The sequence below is a fragment of the Dicentrarchus labrax genome, unplaced genomic scaffold (genome assembly GCF_905237075.1).
Source record: "Dicentrarchus labrax unplaced genomic scaffold, dlabrax2021, whole genome shotgun sequence".
Taxonomy (NCBI): domain Eukaryota; kingdom Metazoa; phylum Chordata; class Actinopteri; family Moronidae; genus Dicentrarchus; species Dicentrarchus labrax.
Window position 1 is genome coordinate 11,247,375 of NW_026136712.1, and position 18,596 is coordinate 11,265,970.

Sequence of the window (18,596 nt, forward strand, 5' to 3'; positions counted from 1 at the left end):
AGACTATGTAATTCATTTAATACATTTACAAATTGCTCATCTTTTTTACACAGTTAAACTAAAAAGATTCTCTTCTTACACTATCAATTTTATATTTGATACTGAGATAACCAACTATCCTTCCACATTTTCAGCCCTGAAATGCCACTAAAGTCCACTAGATTTTTCTGGGGCTTTCAACCACATATCAGGGCCTTCCTCAGCAGTTTATATTATCGTAAGGATTAAGTTACCATCCACTGAGGAAAAGTACTCTAAACAACTCAATTTGTGGGGAAACTCATAATGTGTGACAGAAAGCCCCTGGAAAGGCTATGAAGTAGAACTTTAGTAAAGTTTTTTTTGCCAAATTACTGTTCCCAAGGTCAATGTTTCATGCTCTTTTTTGCCATGTTTATCTTGTTTGAAAATAGTGACCATTTGGGTTTGTTTTATTATGATTATTTGATATTAGAGCAAATAATACAAATGTTTGCATTCAGATGGTAAAAGTATATAAAGCTCAATCTTTTTCAGCATTAGTGCAAGGTAAAAGAAACATGTAAAATGAAGACACCATTTTAACCAAGAAACTAAATAGACACACACATGAATTTAGGGTTTATTATTGTAACCATAACAATAAGGTGGATCTCTCTTTATTTTGACCATCACTTCAATCATAATTGTTCTTTTTATCACAGGCAATAGTTATAATAGTGCACTTTTTATATTTAAATTATGATACAGACATTTCTTTTTTTAAACACCTTATTCTACTGACCCTTATGAATGGAGAATAGTTTACAATCTTAGCCAGAGTTGGGTCAATGAAAGTGAAGGTGATTTGGTGATGAGAAAGATGAAACTGGTGATGGTGAGCAATCATAAAGTGTGTACAGACAGTGAGGCAAACAACTTTGTACAGTTTCTCTTGTGATGATGGCTACGCAACAGGTGAAGAGGCAGACAGACAGGTCAAGGGGACGAGACATAAAAGCAAGAGATGATGCAAATTAGCAAGCATTCGATGTGCGTGGGAGAAATGATGTGCCTGTTAGGGTTTGGTTATGTTAATTTAATATTCCTTGGTCAGTCATAATCTCTGTTCGTAATCAGCTCAAAATGCACCTGCTGCACGTTTTTCAGCTCGCTCTCACTCTGCCATTATCCACCCATTTCACACACACATTCCACTTTCCAGAGATAAGCGTGATAAAAGCGACGTGCGACACAAACAAAGAGCATTGGAGAAGTAAGTATGAGAGCAACTAGTCAGTACTGCTATCAAAGTCGTTATTATGCATGGAAAGAAGCGTGCAAAAAAAAGAGTGGTCTTGAGAAATAATATAGAACTGGTTTCTTGAATTAGCTCTTAATATATTTTTGTTGTCATAAAATGTAGTTATACGTGACACAAACAAGCATGTCACCAAATAAATAAATAAATAAATAAATAAATAAATAGATGGATGGTTAAGTTGACAAATATTTAAAAAAAAACAACAAAAAAAATACCATTAAAATCAACAGGACTGTGCATGTATCTCTCTGAAAACATTCTGCACTTTTGTTGCATATTGTGCTGTATGGAAGACTGGTGATGAACATCGACTGATAGAGTGCTGGGTAATACATGACCGTCCGAGTTGCTACGTCTGCTTGCAGAATGGTGCGACTCTCAGTGATGGAGCGTGGGTGCAGTGATGGACTACTTGGCTTGTTGGTGAACACTGAAGTGAGGAGCATGGGGTTAGGAGACTCTTTGCTTGCTTCCCATTTTGAAGTCCTGTTTAACAAGGAATTGACATCACAAGCCTTTTTCAGTCCGGCATTATGAAAATGTCCACTGATGAATTTCCTTTGTGGGTTTTTTTTTATTTTTTATGTTTTGTTTTATTTTGTTGAGTCAGTAGGTGAATACTATGGCAATAGGAGACAAGCTCGATGAGAAAGGTGGCTTCTGTTTGATCCACAGGCCGGGCCTTCTCATTCAATCCGGGCACAAACAGCTGTGATGAGGTTCATGGATCTATTCACGCATAGTGTTTTTTTTCATATAGTAATGTTCATATTTCTGTTCAAATCAAAAATACTTTTCTTCAGAGCAACAAAGGTCCAATGCGAAAATCTTAGATGCATTGTTTGGTATCGTCTCTGAGTAAAAAGAAAATACAAAAGAATCAAAACATTTAACTTTAAACGAATGCCTGCTAAAAAGCATCTGGTCAGCTTCCCCTCTCCGACACTGTACAGTGTTTTCAGTTACCTTCTTTTACTGCTATCACTGTGCTACTGACATCCTCGAAAGAAACATGTAAACATAAATAAAAACTAAATAAAAAAATATTTTTCACATTCACTTACTTAGCTTACTTTGTTGGTTTTCTTTAACCTCAGGAGAAGACACTGCTGGAATTCCAGGATGTAGTTTCTCCTGAGAAAATCAGGACCTTGTGTTCTGCTTTGTCACCACACACTGACGTGGTAGCAGGTTGCTAACTCTTAGGGTTTGTCTGCTGAGATACATCTATATGTCTTTCAGTATGGACTGGTATTTGCATGTTGCTTGATAATGATATGAGCGCAGTGGTTAATTTTAGGAGTAATCTTGAGAACCATCACAAGACTATTATTTCTTTTTGGTGTCAGATACGGTATTACAATGATATGGTAGACTAGCCTATCTGATCATGTCAGCATCCTTTAGCAGGCTGATTTGCTAACTGGCATGCACATTAGCACTTCAAAATTCCTAGTTTGATCTGTGAAGCTGTATCTATGATGGATACCAAACTGCTCATTCATATATTATTATTTTTTTTAATTAAAGGGTGATTCCTTAACTCTTCTTTCTCATTTAAGGGTAGGAATCCTGGTGGTCCGAACGATCAAAAGAATGCTGAGTTGTAAAAAAAAAAAAAAAAAAAAGAAAAAAGCATGACGGGTAAAAGGCTCAATCCTTGCACCTTCGATAACTTCAAGGAAGGATAGGAGTAGCTCATGGCTTGCAGGGATACTTGGAGATGAAGTTATACTGTCTTCCTTCCGGTGTAGTCCAGGCATCCTGCTGCGTGATCTTACTTTCTATCCTACGGTTGGGATTGGGTTCCATTGGAGGAAAGCAGTCGGGTTCTCTCTTTTGCCGAGCCTCTGCGCTGCAGAACTCCCCCGCTGCCTCCTATGCCTCCACCATCTGCTCGGTCGCCCCACTCACACCTGTCGCCCCCACCCTCGGAGCGCCTCGAGTTTTGGCGGGTGGGGGTCCCGTGGGGCCGGCCGTTCTTCTCATCTGGGAAGGGATCAGGAGAGAAGGACAGGAAAGTCACTCTTAATGTATACATGCTGTGGTGTCTTGCAGGTGTGATTAAAAATGTCCTTCAGACAGTTGTTCAAATGAGTAATAGTCAGAGGTGGCAACTACCATTCGGCTTCGCCCACAGGAGGTGATGGGAGCCTATGACCTTTCAGGGGAATTCTTTGCAAAACAAAAACAGTATTATTTGAACAGAAAACCACCATAGCCTGCATTAAATGATCCGTTGATCCGCTGCTTGCAAGAAATTAGAAACTACTTGAACAACCGTCATATAGCTCAACAGTCATGGAGCTACAGGTGGACTGGTTTTGGACAGACATTGCAGATAACAGAACCATTTACTTTTCCAGCACTAGGACAGAAGTATGGGTAATGTCGTTCATAACATAAAATTAAAGATAGAAATAATTAAGTTTTCCTTTTTATATGAAAAGAGAAGAAGAAAAAAATAAATGCACATAAAAAAGGAAGTGGTCTCATCATTACGGAAGTCTGCCGCTGTACGTACAGTACCTAGACGGATAAAGTGAAAGAGGGGAAATGTTCATTTACTCTGGCGTGTGCACCAGTGTGTATAAGCAGTCTTACCAGATAGGGCTTGCACCATGGGTTGATCATGGGAGCTGAGAAGCTGAGCTTGAATCGTTTCCACCACCCGTCTGAACCTGCGACTCGGACCTGGAGATGCACCAAGGCACACTTAACTTACATGTAAAGTATCGCTACAACAATAATGATACTCGTGCCAATATGATACTTGAGTTTCAGTGCCAAAACCACAACTATACTATTTTTAGCCCACATTTTGCTGTGTTTATTGATATTTTTCGCTGTTTTATCTGATCAAACATTTAGTACCAACTTTCAGTACTTCAAACAGGGTTACTTTAAATAGTGTTGTTTTAATTTTACATTTTAGGAAATACGCTGAATTCATTTTCTGGATGGAAGGAATAATACAATGCTCATATCTGTCCTTTAAATATAAGGCTACTGCTTATCTTAGCTTAGCATAAAGACCGGGAACAGGATGAAACAGCTAGTCTGGCTCTGTACAAAGGAAACATAATACACATATCGAAAGTGATCCTCTCATATAACTCTCCACCAGAAAGCAATTAAGCACATTTCCCAAAATCCATGTTTTAAGTAGGCACATCCAAAATGTTGATAATTATGAAGTTTAATTCAATTCCCAATTGAAGGGGCTAAATTTTCGCTCCACTTGCCTGATATGAGGGTGAATGTCACGCTGTAGATTCCTGTCTCCCTCCTGCCCTCCCTCTCGGTCCTCTCTCTGTCCCGCTCTCTCTCGCCCTCGGAGAAGGCAATGTCCACCTGGAACTTGACGGGCTTCTGGAAGACGGAGGGGCCGCCGGAGGATTTGTACTCGGCCCGGAAGCTGGTCTGGGAGAGGACGCTGTGACTGAGCGACGGGATCTGTGTGGTGGGGCGACAGAGAAGAAGCAGAGAGACCGACAGACTTACGAGGCGGGAGAGGTACGGGGCCAACGTGAGTATAGGAGGACAAAGGGTGAGGGTGAGGAGAAGAGAGAAAGAGTGAGCCATTGGTGAAAGCAACGTGATCCATCAACGTGCCACGAGTGAGCAAGACTGAAATAAAGAGAAAACGGAAATAATGAGAGAAATGAAGTGCGTACAGTATGAGAGTGTTTGTGAAGTCCTTACAGCTTTGACAGTGAGAGCCATGCTTTCTACTAACGAGGGGTGTGAAAGATGGACCCAATCAGATACTCACAGACAGGAAGGCGTGGACAATGTCAGCTTTGACAGAACTCAGAGGTTTGTCTCGGATCACCACAAAGATCTGCTCCTCCTTCTCCAAGCCGATGAAGTTCCCAAACCACGACTTCTTAGCCAGCCTGGTAACCAGACAAAAAAAAAATACAATATTAGCAAGGCATAGAAAACATCTGAGAGAAACAATTATATTAACATTTTGTGAAAAAAGTGAAGCCTCAGCAATAATTTCTCTCTAAAGGAGTGTGACTTACTCAGGGCTGGATTCTGGTGTTAGACTGGACATGTCTTCTGATGTGGGAACTGAAAGAGACAAATCACTCTTGAAAATTAAATTTGAGTCCTAGATCTTTAGCTGGAAGCCAGAGAAAAAAGCTGAGCTATAATCCATTGTCATTACAGAGGTCTGGACTACTGTATGCTGAAACAGAAGATTAATGTTTCACCAGTGTTAGAAAGGAGGGAACCCATTGAAACTGATGACCTACTTAAGGGTGTGTTCACACTGGCTTTTATTCAGTTTGGTCAAATTAGACTCTGGTTTGTTTTCCCCCTTGGTTTGAATTGTTTGGACTTGTGTGAACACAGTAATCACACTTGTGGACCAAAACAACTGCACCGAGACCCTTGAGAGGAGGTCTCAATCCAGTCCCATATGAACTCTGGAGTGGTTTGTTTGGTAAATGGTAAATGGACCTGTACTTGTATAATGCCTTTCTAGTCTTCCCTACCCTGTCACATTCACCCTTTCACTCAGTGATGGCAAAGTCCATCGAACAGAAACCAACATTCATGCACATTCACACACCGATGCATGGCATCGGGAGCAATTCGGAATTCAGTATCTTGCTCAAGGATACTTCAACATGTGGCACCAGGGGCTGGGGATCGAACCCACAACCTTCCGATTTAGGAACGACCCGCTCCGCCTCTGAGCCACAGCCGCCCCTGTTTGTGATGAGAACCTTGATTCCAACCTGACTACCAGGTGTACTCTGCAGGTTTGAGCTAAACGGTTCTTGTAGCAAGGTGTGCTTTGCATTCTGGGATGTGCAGAGCATGCAAACTGTAGCAGCATAGTAGTAGTAGTAGTAGTAGTACCACCTTTCCAGAGAGTGAACCGAGGTGTTGCATAGCAATGTTTCTCTCTTACTCCCGCTCCAGACACATCTGACAAATAACTACAAATTCATCAGCTGATTCAGACCAGAGCAAACAACCCAGAGGTTTGGTTTCCCAGGGCAGATACTGGTGCATCAGTAAGAATGTGACACCAACTCACCTTGCAGTTTACGGCGATGGAACCGGGGTGAGCCCAGTAGGTTGTTCTTGAAAGAATTGAGGCGAGTCCTCCAGTGGGCAGAGCTGCTGGCCGCCATCCCGCTTCCCCCTCCTGGGCTGGAGGGCGGAGTCAGTGACAGCGAGCCCACCCCTCCCCCTCCCTCTGCCCGCGAGGAGGACGAGGACGAGGAAGAGGAGGGCGGGGTGGAGGAGGGGTGGTGAGGGTGGTGGACAGGGGTGCCCAAGGGTGTGGGCAACGGAGAGCCCTGGGGAGTGACCTGTGGCACAGAGTGGGCAGAGTTTGGGTAGAAGCTCTTAGTCACTGACTTTAGGACAGAGGACGAGGGGAAGAAGAAACGGGGGATGGGTGACAGGAGCGGAGAAGGGGAGGGTGAGCGGGAGGATGGGTTGTGCAGAGGCAGGGATTTGATGGGCTGCAGATGGGGTCGGTCAGCAGGTCCCTTGGTGGGCAGGGTCTGGGTCTTTGGGTTGGGGGGAGCTTTGGGCTTGTCATGAGCCCGTGCTGAGCGAGGAGTAGTGGTGCTTCCCTGTTTGGGCTCCTTTGTGAGAGGGGTAGCGGTGGCAGAGGTGACGTCTGATTGGCTGAAAGTGAAGACGGGGCTCTGATAGGACTGGGGAGTGGGTTTGTGGGGTGGGAGAGATGGAAAACAAGAGAGGGGATGGAACATGGAGAAAGAATGGAAATGAATATCATGCTTCATGATAAGAAAGAGTGCATCTTGTGAGTAGTGAAAGTTTTAAATGCAATACTAGCAGTGTTGACTATAAAAGTATTTCTTTTGTGCCATTTATATCTTATGTGAGTGAGGGTTTAGTGACAGTTGTGGCAGTGACAGGGTTAAGAATGCAGTGACAAAGGACAGTGGCAGTGAAGGGGTTACTGTGCAGTACGTTCTGGCTGTTAAGCTCAATTAATTTGCTATCTATGGACTGTTTTATGGTTTTGAACAAGAGCTAAATTGAGAAAGCAAAGTACCCCATAAACCAAAATAAATCCTTTAATTTAAAGTTTCTATATTCATTTTCTTAACAACTGTGCATACAACTAGTTCATGCATGGTGAAAAAGAGAAGTGACATGAAGACAGAAGAAAAATGCCACGCAAACCTCCTGTTGGGTGAGAGATTTAATCGGGGGAACTGGAGTTGTGATGACTGAGGAGCTAGATAAATGGATATTTTAGGGGGTTGTGAAGTGTGGTTAACGTACAGGTGAGCAATATCGACAAGAATAAAGTTGTGATAACCACAACTGTGAATCCCAATATGTTGATACGGAAAAGAGAGAGTAACTCATAATAATATATATATTTCCCAGTCAAAGTTTAATGTCAGCATTACACTAAAATCCCCAACTACAACTGGTTTACACTGAACTGTCAGAATGCACATTGGGCTGCAATGGAAATGCTAACCATGTTGACTCTGCTGGTTGGGAAACACTGTAGCACACACATTGAGGGTTGAGGCTTTAAACCATAGATTCACAATCTTCAAGTCTCTCTTGAAACAATACCCAGCGCCCGTATAAACACTGAAACAGGTTTTATTTACTGTAATCATTCCTCCTGTTCATACTGGCTATTAAGAGATTCCTTCCTCCCTCATTTAACTGTAGAGCTACCGGGGGGGTTTATAAGGTTTATAATACAATATTTTGTATAATGCATGCATGTTCAGTGACAGTGCAGGTAATCAAAGCAGCAATAGTTATGTGTGTATGATTTGTTAGAAAGTTGGCCAACAGGCCCTTACCCTGGGACTGCTGAGAGGGCTGGAGGAAAGACCAGTTGATGCCCCACTGACTGAGCGAGACCTGACAAAGAGACCAGAGGTCAACAGATCATCAAAAGAGAGTACAATCAATAAGAAACACCGTGAGACTCAATACATTCTTGGTTTGCAATGTTTACTGTACATGTATAAGGATAATATACTGTACCTCTGGCTGTGTGCAGCTGTGTCCAGGGCCCTGCGAGGTGGGGTAGGAGACCCCTGTTCAGTAACACTCAGGACCTCCAGGCTTTTCCTCTCAGGGCGACAGCGGCCGTGGCGCGTCAGCATAGGAGAGTCTACACGCTTTCGAGGAGGGTCTGCTGAGGATCACCAGCATAAAGTTAACACAGGATATTCCAACATCAGTTAGCAGTTTAAAGCTTATGCTGAAGCTGTATTTTTTTTTTTTTATCATCACTTTCAAGAAGATGATTTGTTTCTTTTCCATGGCAGTGGTATTGTTCCAGTGTTAAAGTATAAAGCACTTCTCTAACAAATCTTATTGCTTCCCGTTAGTAAGAGAACCATTCACCATCCCACTCCCTGTTGTCACTATGCATGTATTTTCTCTTTTGCAGTTCTGAAATGTATGATTATGTTGAAAGTGTTTTTTCGCTCACTGCACCATCTGTGACTGTGATAAACTTAGCTTCATTTGCACTGGCAAAATAGCTGCCCTCTCCCAGTTTTGTTTCACAGAGAAGTCTTGCAGATGTCCTGCGAAGTCTGGTTTGAACATCGTAAAAGACTTACATAAAACCATAAAATACAGTTGTTTCCCATTCTTTTCATGGACAAAACTAGACAGACTTTTTATCAACAAAGCCAAACACAGCAAGAGAGCACTCAGGCACCAACGTATGTCTGTGTGTCTTCCATATCGCTTTATGTTTTGGTGGAGAACCGATCTTGAGTTGAAATGAGTTTAAAACAACAAATCTCAAAAATTCCAAAATGTATTTGCAGAGGTAATGAGTACCAATGTATAGCGCCAGACTCACAGACTGTGGTACAACTGCTTCTGAGAAACTGAGGCTGAGAAAGGCAGCTCCCTTCTTTGAGTGGATCCTTCCTGCCCCCTAATGACTGACCTACGTCATTGCGCGGAGGCAAGTCCTCATCCTCGTAGCTGGGGTAGCGCTCTTTCCTGTCCAGCAGTAGGTAATAGATCATCTTCTCCTGGTTTTCTCTGAGACAGACAGAGGGAAAGAAAAATACGATATTAAAATATGATTTGAGTAGGTAACCCTTTTAAGAAAACACACTAGATTGCCTTTTAACAGGGCTCTTAGAGAGTCAAAGGCTGATGACAGCCCATCTATTTATGGAAACACACATGGATTTCTATTTAACTGATGACTTGCTTATCCACTGTTCTCTGATAAGACATCTATTTACTGGAACACACTGGACTGAATTGTCACCAGGCTGTGTACCTAAACATGTGGCCAGATGCTGTACTGACTCATTCTCACACTACTTCCATACTGCTGTATGTTCAGGAGCTGGATCCTGCAAATCCTTCAGTCTTTAACTGAATAAGTCAACAAAAGGCAGACTTTTTTCAGCACAAACTGTCATTTAAAGCCCTCAATACCACTTTGTTGTGATAAACCAGATTTTTTTCTTTACTTTCAAGCTGACAAGGAACGCCTGACTGCACCATTACTTTGATATTTTGTGCTAGATCATATTTTTTGGGCAGAAAATAAAAGTCACTTCTCACAGGCCTTATCCTTTGGAATGAGTCTCTGCATTTGGACACATAGCTTCAGTCTATCCACCATCTTGCATGCTTTAACCCTGTGACGAGTCAGTCAACCTGACTCAGAACAGGAGTTTCATGTGGCATGATGGAGAGGAAACCATATCTCCTTTTCTCCGCTGTCAGACAGCACTCAAAATGTCTGTCCACAATACGCAGGGGTAAATAAAAATCAGATGCTCAAACTCATTAAGTATGACTAATAACAGACTAGCTGCTGTGCACAATCCAATTCAGTAGTCCTGAAATAAATACAACCAATGTTTTTAACACTGTGAGATGTTTTTAATATGCAGCAATAATGCAGTTTTTAAATCATACCACACCACAGTCTCACATCTGTCCGTTTTAAGTAAGGGAGTAGCCAATTTATTTCATAGCATTTGAAAATATTTCTATTTTCCTGGTCGCTTGGTGTGCAATCAGGCACAGAGAAATATAGTCATGTTTAGGGTTGAAAAAAGACTTACTCTTCACATTGCAAATCACGTGTGAGTTTCACTCGGTCTCGGAAACAACCCAGCGAGTGCATGCTGTCCAACACATCTGGGTCCAGCTCAGTCAGGGACAAGATTCGCCTCACACACACTCGCCTGGGAGGAGGCTGCTCAGGACACGGCTCATTACGACCACCCCTGGGAGCCCCACACACAATCAAACGCACACGAGTGACACATATATAATGTATATGATTAAATATGATGCAACACCACATTAAATAAGTATTTCATTCAAGAGTCAAATACGTAAAAAATGAATGTATACTCACAGATACCAGGCGTGTTTCTGGATAACCTCTAGCTGTAAGGGGTGACAGGGCAGATGGGGCCATTAGTTTCTACAGTCTGTTAACAGCCAGATGGCCACAGAGCTGTGCTGTGTAAACAATTCACACCAGATACGTTTTTACATGCACTAGAGACACCTCATCAGTTCTAAATCTTGTATATTAAAATCACCATTTGCAACTTTGCAGTGATTATTGTTTTAGATAATATAACAGAGCATTTATATCATAATTTAGTATAACAAAAAAACATAAAATCCTGGCATGAATGCACATTAAAGAGGAAACTTCAGTATTTTCAACCTGGACCTTATTTTCTTATGTTTTTGGGTCTGAGTGACTAATGGGGACAACAATTTGTGAAACAGTATAGAGCAAGAGAGCTGCAACCGGCAGCAACAATACCAGCTGCAACGTGATCCTTCCAGAAAATTGCGCACTGTCAATGTACGTCCACTAAACGTGCTTGTTTTTGCCACTGACAGGCTTAGAACTGTCTGACAACATAATGAAAAAGACCCTACAGAGACAGACATTTTTGTTAAAGAGTAAGATCATTTTTGTTTAACCAGAAACACCCATTATATTCTCTATTCGAAGCCACCAGATTTCCATTGACAAAAACAGTAATTTTACCTTGCAGAACACGGGAGTTGCTGGTCTACTGCTGCCTTGATTTGTTTGTTTGTTTGTGTTGTTTTGTGACTGACTGAACTAAACCTTTTTAACACCATAGTCACACAATAACTCAAACAAACTTACCAATCTCACCATCGATAGACCAGCAACTCACGTGTGATGCATCCACCCAAAGAAAATGATCATTAAAATACTAGAGTTCAGATCCAGCTAAGAGCAATATCTAAAAAATATTAATATCTGAAGCTGGTCTTTTCAATTCCTTTGTATTTAAAAGGAAGGAAGGACAGGTAATCCCAATTCAATGTGGACAATTTAACACAGGTGTAAATCTGATTAAATTATCTCTGGATACACTCTGCATATGAGACTTGTATTAATTCCAGGTGTTTAGGCGCCACTCAAACCCCCTGTGTGTGAGCCAGGTGTGAGCACAGTCTCATACCGTGAGCCTCTTCTCTGGGTTGACCTCAATCATGCCCTTGAGCAGGGACTGGCAGTCCGGGGGGATGAAGTGGGGCATGTGGAACACCCCACTCTTCACCTTCTCCAGGAGCTGGCGTAAATTGTCATGGTCAAAAGGCAGGGCTCCCTGGGTGAAGGTGTGATAAAAAACAGGTAAGTAAGCGAGAACTGCAAACACATGAGAGGGTATTTACAAAGGAAGCAGATTGTAGTGTAAAAAACAGGTGTAAAAGACTTACCACCAGTAGAGCAAAGAGGATCACCCCACAGCTCCACACATCTGCTCTCCGCCCATCATATTTCTCCCCCTGCCAAAGACAGGAACCCCATGAATTCCCCACAGACTATTTGAAAATACAAATGAGCCACATTAACTGATTAAATTCACTGAGGTATGTTAGCTCATTTAAAGGCCAAGACTATATAGACCAAGACTATATAATGTCTTTCAAAAGAAATCTCTGTCAAAAAGAAACACTTTAATCCATTATAATGCAGCACTTAGTCAATGTCAGCGAAAACCAACTTTTCATAGATAGAACTGGATAATCTTCTTGAACGCTGAGCGCCGTCAGGAATCACTTAAAAGCAACCTCCTTCTTAAAAGTCTATACTCCATTAAGCTTTTAAAAATATTTTTGTAGAACTTTGAAACAATTTGTGATATCTTTGTGCTCGGCTCATGTGGATTTATAACTGCGTATTTTTGAAATGAATAATTTATTAACATCATTGGCTCATTTATGTTGCAGGTAGCAACATTTGAGGAAGACGCGGTGCAAGAGCAGAACACTTACCCGTATGACTTCAGGGCAAGCGTAATGCGGTGATCTAAAATGGAAGAGAAATGTATTACAAGCAACATTACTATGCTTATAATTCTAGAAGAATGAGCAGTAATATTAATAATAGTAAAATAATTAAAGCATGTCATCTGTAAATAGGAACATCTACAGCTGTTATTGTGATGTTTTTAGCTTCTGTAGCAATTACTGTACTCTATATCGTGAAGAATGTGTTATGTAATATAAAAAGATACAGAATATGACCTTTTTATTTATGTGCGTACACATTATTTAGGAACACACTCACAGAGTAGGTACTCACCCACAGCTGGTCTCTAACAGACTGTCTCCCACCTGTAGGGAGGCCATTCCAAAGTCAGCGATACGGATGTTGTTCTTTTCATCCAGGAGCAGGTTCTCGGGCTTCAGGTCTCTGTGACTGCACAAACACAACACAAAATATTAGTCTGCCTTTGCTGGTTGAGAATGATAATTCAAAATGTCAAGTCAGTATTAAAGAGGAAAGATCTATTTAAGATACATCTGGACAAATTGTTTCTTTTTTTTCAGGCCTCCAATGAGCTAGCTAGTAGAGGAACCCATGCCATCACCCCTACACATGAACCAAACCACAATTTACGAACTAATCTATGCAAAAACCAACCAGATGGAATGACTGTGGCAGAAATCCAAAGCAGAGATGATCTGCCTGAAGAACTTCCTGGCTTCTTTAGGAGTCAGCCGGCCCTTCTTCACCAGGTAGTCGAACAACTCTCCTCCTGACACATGCTCCAACACGAGGTACCTGTCAACATATGGGGACAACAGTGTGATTTAAAATGTTCCTCTCTAAGACGCAGGAGGGGAAGGGATAAAAGGAATAAATACAGAAAAGCAATAAATCAGACACTCCTAAAAACTGTTACACACCATCAATTTATGATGTTGGATTCTAGGACATATTGAGATGAAATCCAGTAATTTATCTTTTTTTTTTTTTATGTACTCACTTTCAGCCAACCTGCCTATCTACTCCAACTGCTGATTTATAACGGCGTTAAAGCATTTTTGGGAGTATTTTTCCTCAAGAAAGATCAAAACCTTTTTCTGAATTATTGTGGGAGATGAAGGAAAAGTGAGAATTAGAGTGATGAGAGCAGATTAATATAGTTCTTAGAGTAATATTTATACCCATCCCAGTCTAAAGTTCAGTAGTTAAAAAAAAAAAAAAAAAAAAGCATGCAGACAGCACTGAGCCCAGTTGTTCAGGCTCTTTTGAATGCAGAGTGAACTCACAGATATTTGTTATTCTCGTAAACATCATGCAGCTTCAACACATGCGGATGCTCAATCAGTTTCAGAATGGCAATCTCCCTCTCAACCTGGTCAGAAAGAAGAGGCAGATATAAAGAAAAAAAGAGACAGAAAGAGGTGAATATACCAAAAGCAGAGCACACAAGCCACTCAGTGTAATTTTGAAGCAACAGAAGAGAGAGGTTAATTAATTAACTAATGCAGAAGTTAAATATAGAGAATATGGAGCAGTTTGTGTACAGCATAACACACCTGGCTATATACAAAATTAGCATTGTTGTCGTCACTGTGAGCTACAACCTGGACAGCGTCATACTGTACCTTCATCAGGACTGACTCAGACAGCTTCTCTCTGTTGACTATTTTGATCGCTACCTTCTGACCCGTAATACAGTGGACCCCGAGCTTGACCAGTCCTGATAGACAAGAATGAAAGAGACACACAGGCAAAACCATACTACAGTATTTAATTCTACATTCAATAGTGCTTTTTTAAAATCTCACATTTCAGTAAAGTTTTATGATTTTATACTCAATAACAGTTTGGTGTACTCACCTGTCTGTCCCTTCCCCAGTGTTTTTTCCAGTCGGTAGGGCCCAACATATTGAGCTGACTGACTTAGAGACAGTTCCTTACTCATACTGCTCTGACTGGAGGCTAATACACTACTACTACTTCTACTACTGCACTGTGGTTATTGCAATTACTGTGATATTATACAGCTTATACAGAAGTTACTGTGGGATACAAGATGGTGCTCAACTCAAAACGGTTTTTTTTATTTATTTCAGCAATAACACTGCTACTCTGGAGTTACTGGGTGAATTTACAACATCTGGATGATAAATGAGGCTAATAAACAAAGATAAATATCTTGCTCCGAAGCACGGTGAGCGTGTATAACGCTGATATTGAACAAAAACAGCGAGCTAGTGGTAGAGTAAAGCAGAGAAACTGAGATGACAATAAGTTACAAGGCTGGTTTTTTTTTTTTTGACGCGTTAAATACTGACCACTGCCCTAAAGATAAACATGACAAGGTAGGAAAAACTAATGAGTTTTACTCCTGTACATTAGCTTATTTGTATAACTTGCACCGTGTTACATATATGACGTTAACTACATATGACGGCTAATAAGAAAAAAATATCGCTAGTTATATAGCCTTAAAACAATCAAGTTGTTTTTTTTTTTCTCCCACCTTTCTGCTGCACAGATTTATGACATTCGCTGGTAGTCCGACCAACCCCCCAAAAAATAAAAACGTCAAATACGTCAAGTGGATGTTTAGCAGTGAATATTAATTCAATTTAATTTCTCTAATTGTCAGGCCTGTTTCACAGGTGCAACAACATGCTATGTTGTAGCCTCGCCGCCGCTCTCCCACACAGCAGCGAGGCTAGCTTTAGCTTCAACGCCTTGACCCAACGGCCGTCTCGCTCGCGCCGCCTGTCAAAAAAACCGACACCTCCGGAAGTTTCCAGGCAACGCCAAACGGTAAGATTTATCAGACGGCCGCCGCATTCTCACATTATCTCCCCGCAAAACAACCATCTTTTTTAGCGTTAGCGTAGTCCTCCCCCTCCCTGTCTCTCTCTCTCTCTCTCCCCCCACCGTCCTCTCCCTCTCTACATCCCTGCAAGTAGCGGATCACAGCATCTTCTCCTCTCTCGTTTTGGCGTGTCCTCCTCCTCCTCCTCCTCCTCCTCCCTCACCGGCGGATACACAGGTAAAAAAAAAAACAAAAAAAAACACAACACACAGATATCCGCAGATCACCCCGCACTATGATCGCCTGCCTTATTCCCCTCCTCACTTCGGATAATAGTTCACGCAGTGTAAAGGCCCCCCTGTATTATACTCCCTTCGGTTTTCTTGCCGTAAATCGATATTTTCTCTCTCCTCTTCCTTCCTTCGTCTCACTCGCATCAGCATCCGGGTCCCACTCTCTCTCCATCCTCTCTCCTCTCCTCCCCCGCCCTCATCCTCGTCCTCCTCCTCCTCCTCCTCCCGATCATCTTCCTCCAAATACGCTTATCTCTGCATTCACCCCCAGCACCGGCCACACTGTGGGCCCCGTGAGCTGCTGCGGACACCTCCCTCGATGTTATTGTCAAAGATGATTGTAAACATCGCCAGAGGCCGCGGAAGGATCGCTGCTTGTGATCGCTGGGGTGCTCTGGTCCGGCTCTGGTCCTGGCTCTGGCCCGCTTCTGGCCCCGCTTCTGGCCCTGGCTCTGGCCTTTTATCATCACTGGTGTACCACAGATGCAATTTTGTTTATTATTTGATTTGATATGAGGAGTAGCACAACTTAGAGGAAGCATTGGGATACTTACTAAAAAGCCATGCTCTTTCAATTTATTCAAATACTTAAGTACACTTTTAAAATACTTGTACTTGCTTCAGTATTTCCACTTTATTTCACTCCACTACATTTTAGAGGGAAATGTGAAAATTCACTTCTTACGCCACTACATTTGTTTGCTGACTATAGTTATTTTTTCAGAATAATAACATACAATACAGACTATTACATAATAATAACATTACAACATTGTTTAATGCATTTATGTGATTAATAACACGCTGAAAGATGTGACAATTGTGCTGGAGTAGTTTTTTTTATACTTTAAGAATAATTTACTGATTGAACAGCCCTTCTGTAGTTTTGCTTCAGTAAAATGTTTATTGCAGAACTTTTACTGATAATTACTACTAATTAATACTGCTTTTACTCAAGGATCTGACTTCTTCCACCACTGTCCATTACAAGTAAACGTCCTTAATTTCTCTCAAGTACAGAATTATTAGCTGCAAAATGTACCAATGTATCAAAAGTGGCAGAATCGTCCCCGCTATACTATATGTAAAAATTTATCATATTAAAGAAACTTTTAATGGCTGTTCAATAAATGTAGTGGGATAAACATCAAAATCAATTTGACATATTATGCTTACAAATTTGGGTTTTTGTAAATGAACTTCTTAAATGATAGCACATAACTGCAGAAAGCATCAAGTCACTGTTTCCATTGCTTTCTGTTGTCAACTGTGACAAAATACCATAAAAGACTCAACAGCAGCTCAAAACCACACTTTTTTCACTCTGAAAGACGAGTGACCCATCACACCTCCTCATCTGGAGAGGAAACTGAAATGTGTCGGGTGCTGATTTAAATGAATCACACAGAGATGACAGTTTCCTTTAAAAAAAAAAAAAAAAGGATAAGTAGGACATTTGAATGTATCATCTGTAAAGTGCCTCGAAAAATCTCTAAAATCTCAATTTGAAATGTTGTGTGTGGGCGGATAATTCCCCAAAGCCCATCTTCATCTGCGCCTATGCTGGTTGATTTGCACGCAGCCAGAAGGATTTGTCTCCAACTATGGAGCAGAAATAGAACGGAAAAGACACTCATTCTACCAATTTCTTGTTCGTTCTGATGGGACACACATGGTCTTTTGTGATCCAAATACTAAATCAGTGCCGTGAATGACAGACCCTGCAGGAGAAACTGGATAAAGTATACCTGCTTTAATGGAAAATAACAAACCTTTTTACAGTTAAGACAGATGTATTGTAAATATTCTTTGTCTGGTTTTCCAGAAACAATATTTGAAATAAAGGAAACAAAGGGAAGTAAAGCTGGGGGACGAAAAAGTAGGACAAAACTTCTCAATCTGCCGCTGTAAGATTTTGAAGACAGAATGAAATTTGCCTAAACCATAAACCTGCAAAGATACAGTATGTCTATCACTACCTCATGTGAATTCTGTCTCTCCAGCGCACATAATCCTGAACCTCTATCTAGAATTATACAGGAGGTTATTCTGTGACATTCGGCTTGGCTCCCAAACACCTTTTCCTTCCATCTCTACTGAGAACTCTGGAAAAACGGATCTTCCCGGTCCTCTCTCTAGTCTGACATTTGTGCATTCCCACAGTCCCCACACTCACTGCCAGAGCTCAGACTGGAAAAGCGACATTAGACTGCTCAGTGCAGGTACTAATGTGGGGATTAAGCAGAGATTAACAAGCTCTTCTTAATTCTATTAAGAGTAACTCTATGCTCGGCCAACAGCCAGTACATCTGATCATTTCAGAATAAAAGTTACTGATATAATGATATCTGTGAATACCAAATAAATGGACATGCTTCATATTTATTGTATTTTGTATTTTTGTGCATAAAACTTGTACATTGCATACATAATCAGTGTTATAGTACAGTCCATAATGGAGTTATAACATTTATGAAATAAAAAGTTTCACATTGACACATTGAAATATACAGTATCAGAAGCGCAGTCTCATCACCCCCTCTTCAGTTTGTCAGATGGTTCGATCCAGTGCAATAAGCAAGGAAGGGAATGCTGGTTAAAGTGAAGCTGTGATTACAAAAAAAAAAAATCAAAGATGAGAAAAGTTATGAGACTGAAGGATCATAGGTAGAAAATGTGAGAAAATATGTGATTCAAATCCTCCAAATACAATACAACAATTTTACATATATATATTCACCCCATATACCCTCCATAGTGTCTATAAATTACAAACATAAGAAGTATAACATAGAAGAGAACCACATGGGAAAGTCAGTATCTTATATATTGTAAATGGAGCAGTTTATATTTTTCAAATTGCCATTTCAGAGTATCCATTTGTTATTTCAATATCAAATTTCCCTGTTTTGGTTTCAG

The 18,596-nt window shown here is 41.0% G+C and overlaps 1 protein-coding gene across 6 annotated transcripts; it reads right to left on the bottom strand.

Annotated features, from left to right (window-relative positions):
• Positions 1-589: 589 nt before the first annotated feature.
• LOC127372945 (serine/threonine-protein kinase BRSK1-like) lies at positions 590-15,880 on the bottom strand. 6 transcript variants are annotated; one of them, XM_051416877.1, is made up of 19 exons: positions 14,448-15,878; positions 14,213-14,307; positions 13,874-13,959; positions 13,242-13,382; positions 12,900-13,016; positions 12,590-12,623; positions 12,032-12,100; positions 11,773-11,919; positions 10,671-10,702; positions 10,372-10,536; positions 9,228-9,325; positions 8,303-8,453; positions 8,116-8,176; positions 6,342-6,972; positions 5,314-5,362; positions 5,058-5,181; positions 4,528-4,738; positions 3,887-3,976; positions 590-3,271 (listed from the first exon to the last, which is right to left on the bottom strand). In XM_051416877.1, the coding sequence occupies exons 1-19, from the start codon at positions 14,530-14,532 to the stop codon at positions 3,072-3,074; spliced, it is 2,586 nt and encodes an 861-aa protein (XP_051272837.1). In that variant the 5' UTR covers positions 14,533-15,878; the 3' UTR covers positions 590-3,071. The 6 variants fall into 6 exon arrangements, with proteins under 6 accessions (XP_051272837.1, XP_051272832.1, XP_051272834.1 ...); XM_051416872.1 differs by having other exon boundaries at positions 8,303-8,456; positions 14,448-15,876; XM_051416874.1 differs by having other exon boundaries at positions 3,181-3,271; positions 4,528-4,781; positions 8,303-8,456; positions 14,448-15,879.
• Between the last annotated feature and the right edge of the window lie 2,716 nt (positions 15,881-18,596).

Bases quoted from the DNA above. Each gene is read 5' to 3' on its own strand.
- LOC127372945 (XM_051416872.1), bottom strand. From the start codon at position 14,532: ATGAGTAAGGAACTGTCTCTAAGTCAGTCAGCTCAATATGTTGGGCCC. The intron at 13,017-13,241 runs GTTGGTTTTTGC...GTGTTTGTGCAG, and splicing joins TGCCACAGTCATTCCATCTG to TCACAGAGACCTGAAGCCCG. The intron at 11,920-12,031 runs GTAAGTCTTTTA...ACCTTCACCCAG, and splicing joins TCCTCTTTGCTCTACTGGTG to GGAGCCCTGCCTTTTGACCA.